This window comes from Eucalyptus grandis, chromosome 3, assembly GCF_016545825.1.
Source record: "Eucalyptus grandis isolate ANBG69807.140 chromosome 3, ASM1654582v1, whole genome shotgun sequence".
In the NCBI taxonomy this organism is placed as follows: Eukaryota; Viridiplantae; Streptophyta; class Magnoliopsida; order Myrtales; family Myrtaceae; genus Eucalyptus; species Eucalyptus grandis.
The window spans coordinates 71254594-71257184 of record NC_052614.1 but is presented as its reverse complement, the minus strand read 5'-3'; the positions used below and the strand labels follow the sequence as shown (position 1 = coordinate 71257184).

The following is a 2591-nucleotide window of genomic DNA, read 5'->3' as shown; positions in this document are numbered from 1 at the left end:
TTTGTCAAAATTGGTTTTACCAATTTTGCTTGGCTGGAGCAAAGAGTCCGATCCAAGGTTCCAACTCCCTCCTCGGTTTCGTGACGTCGACAGCTACCCAACTTCAATATATAGAATATACATAGAATGCCATTATGAGCTTAGTTTAATGGCATTAGATTGATGCCCTTCATTATAAATGTTCTATTGATAATACAAGACTAAAGCTCCCCCACTAACCACACCTTTGACTAAACATCCTAGAGATTATCGCCCATTGTCTCATCCTACTCATCCCGCATTAAAAATCAACACGGAAGTGGCAGACAACGACGAATCTCTCTCGGACCCTTGAAAGTAAACGAATTTAAGATTAAATTAAATATGGGGAACCCAGCTAGCTAGTCAAGTTTGAAAATGTTGTGCCAATTTCTGTTTCTTTAATACAAAGTTGGGGAAAACAAAATTTACATCCGCTCAAATTTGAGGTAAAAAAAAACCCTATCTCCTCCGGCTTTGACTTGTCAGCCGCCCTCAGGTTGACTTGAATACCAGGTTCATCGCACCGGCGGGCACAATCTCCTGCGACGCGGGCTGGGAGTGACGATGCTCCCCCTCGTACGTCACGATCAGCATCGTTGGATCGTCGGGGGCCCTCTCCACGTGTTTCCTCGCGGGGCACCCTCTCATTGTACTGCACTTGTAGTAACCTCTGCACCCGCACAAAAGAAAAAAAAAGTCAAAATAGGTAAAAACATGGCTGCGTAAAATCCGGGGCCGTGCGATTGGTCAAAAATCAACGGCAGGCAGGGGACGGAGGAGTTACCGTGGGAAGGGAGACCCTTTGATCGGCTTCTGTCCGTACTTCCTCCACGAGAACTCGTCGGCCGGGATGTCCGCGATCTTGTTGCTGATCGCCGGCACTCTCGTCACCTTCTTCACTCGGTTTTTCCTGTGGAGAACAAAAGAATCGCCACGTTTATCATCCGGATAAGGACAAACAAAAAGCAAAGCAGAAACCTGCGGTTGCAGGAGAAAATTCCACTTTTTCCCTCGCTGTTGCATAATTAATGCCCACTACACAACGCGACAAATTCTACTGCTTGGCAAAGCGTGAACCTTGGATGCCCAAATTTGACTAAAACCGCACCGACTGGTGGAAAAAACTTCGACGGTTTTTTAAAAATTTAATGTTATTTGTCCTTGTCACGCGTGCTGGCTGGGCTTGGCTGTGTGAGGGGTAAGGCGACCAGCTCCATTAATGGCCAACTGTTCCTCCCCCAAGTCGCCTCGTTGACCCTCTAGAAACCATGAACAGTGCATTCATTGAACCGGGTCAACTCGGACGAATCGGCATCATCTTTCCTCAGATGAGCGTGCGAGATGAATAGTTTGCAGGCATACCCAATTGCCCGTTTTCAACCAGATCGGTTTCGACTCGTGTAATTAACTTAATAAGGGCTAGAAATCGGCCAGCTAACGCAGAACTCGGGGCTTAATTGGGATAGAACCGCCTCGTACCTTCTTTTGGAGCAGTGGCACTTGCCGCTGCCGGAGCCGGAGTGCTTGCCGGAGATGTTATCGGAGGGGTCGTGCTCGTGGCACCGCTTCTTGTACGGCACGCTCGAGATCGGTGGCTTTCCGGCGGACGAAGCCGGGCCGGACGCCGGAGCTATGAACATCGACGTCCCCAGCTTCCCGTTCGAAACGCTTCCGTCGCCGGTGATCGCCGAAGACATGAAGGAAGAGTTGGACGACACGCTGAAGCTGTCCTTCGCGAACTCGATCTCGGAAACGCCTTTGGAGTTGGGGCCCAGGATGCTCGGCCGGGTGAAGTCGAGGGTCAAGCTCTGCTTGGGCTGCGCGTGGAGGAAGCTGGCCGGAGACGGCTGCGAGCTCGTCGGGGCCTGGATGGGCGTCGGCGCTAGAGGCTGGCTCCGAGACTGAACCGCCGGGGGGACAGGGGAAGCGACGGGGGCAGACTTGGAGGAGGAAGAGGAGGAGGAGGGGAGCGGGGCCCGCCGGAAGCGGGCGTGGCCGGTGCGGTCCAGGAGGGAGATGACCTTCCTGAACTTGGAGACGGTCCGGTCGGTGAGGTCGGTGCAGTCGACGGCGCCGGGGTGGTGGAGGTTCTGGCGGGAGAGGACGCCGATCAGGTGCTCCATGGTCTTCAGCCCCTGAGACGCGGCCTCCTGTATCGCCGTGTGATCCTCCATCTTGGAGAAGCCAAGATGCAGCTCGATCGCCATCGGACGGCCCGAGAGAGAGGAGGCGGCCGGGGAGGAGGAGGGGTGAGATGGGTTCTGCGGCGGCGGACGACGGTGGCGAGCTCTCTCGATCTCAAGCTTTCATGGAGGACTCCGGAAAAAATTTGTGTGGATGAAGGGGAGAGGAATGGCAGAGAAGAGACTGAGGCAACGGGGGTTGATATAGGGGGAACGAGTGACCGGTTTACCCGGTAACGGCTCAAGGAGAAAAACAGCGTGGTCAAAGGAGGTTACTCTGATGGACGGTCGAGATGGACCATGAGATTTCTGGAGGGATGACGTGGGGGTGTGCAGTGCCAGTAACGAGGTAAAGGAAAATTGGCGGGCCCCGGGGGTTGAGGAAGT

General features: G+C 53.8%; 1 protein-coding gene across 1 annotated transcript; it reads right to left on the bottom strand.

The window, feature by feature from the left end:
- Positions 1 to 330: 330 nt before the first annotated feature.
- Positions 331 to 2386, bottom strand: LOC104438384 (probable WRKY transcription factor 17). The gene is made up of 3 exons (XM_010051525.3): positions 1501 to 2386; positions 806 to 931; positions 331 to 691 (listed from the first exon to the last, which is right to left on the bottom strand). The coding sequence occupies exons 1-3, from the start codon at positions 2226 to 2228 to the stop codon at positions 514 to 516; spliced, it is 1032 nt and encodes a 343-aa protein (XP_010049827.2). The 5' UTR covers positions 2229 to 2386; the 3' UTR covers positions 331 to 513.
- Positions 2387 to 2591: the final 205 nt, after the last annotated feature.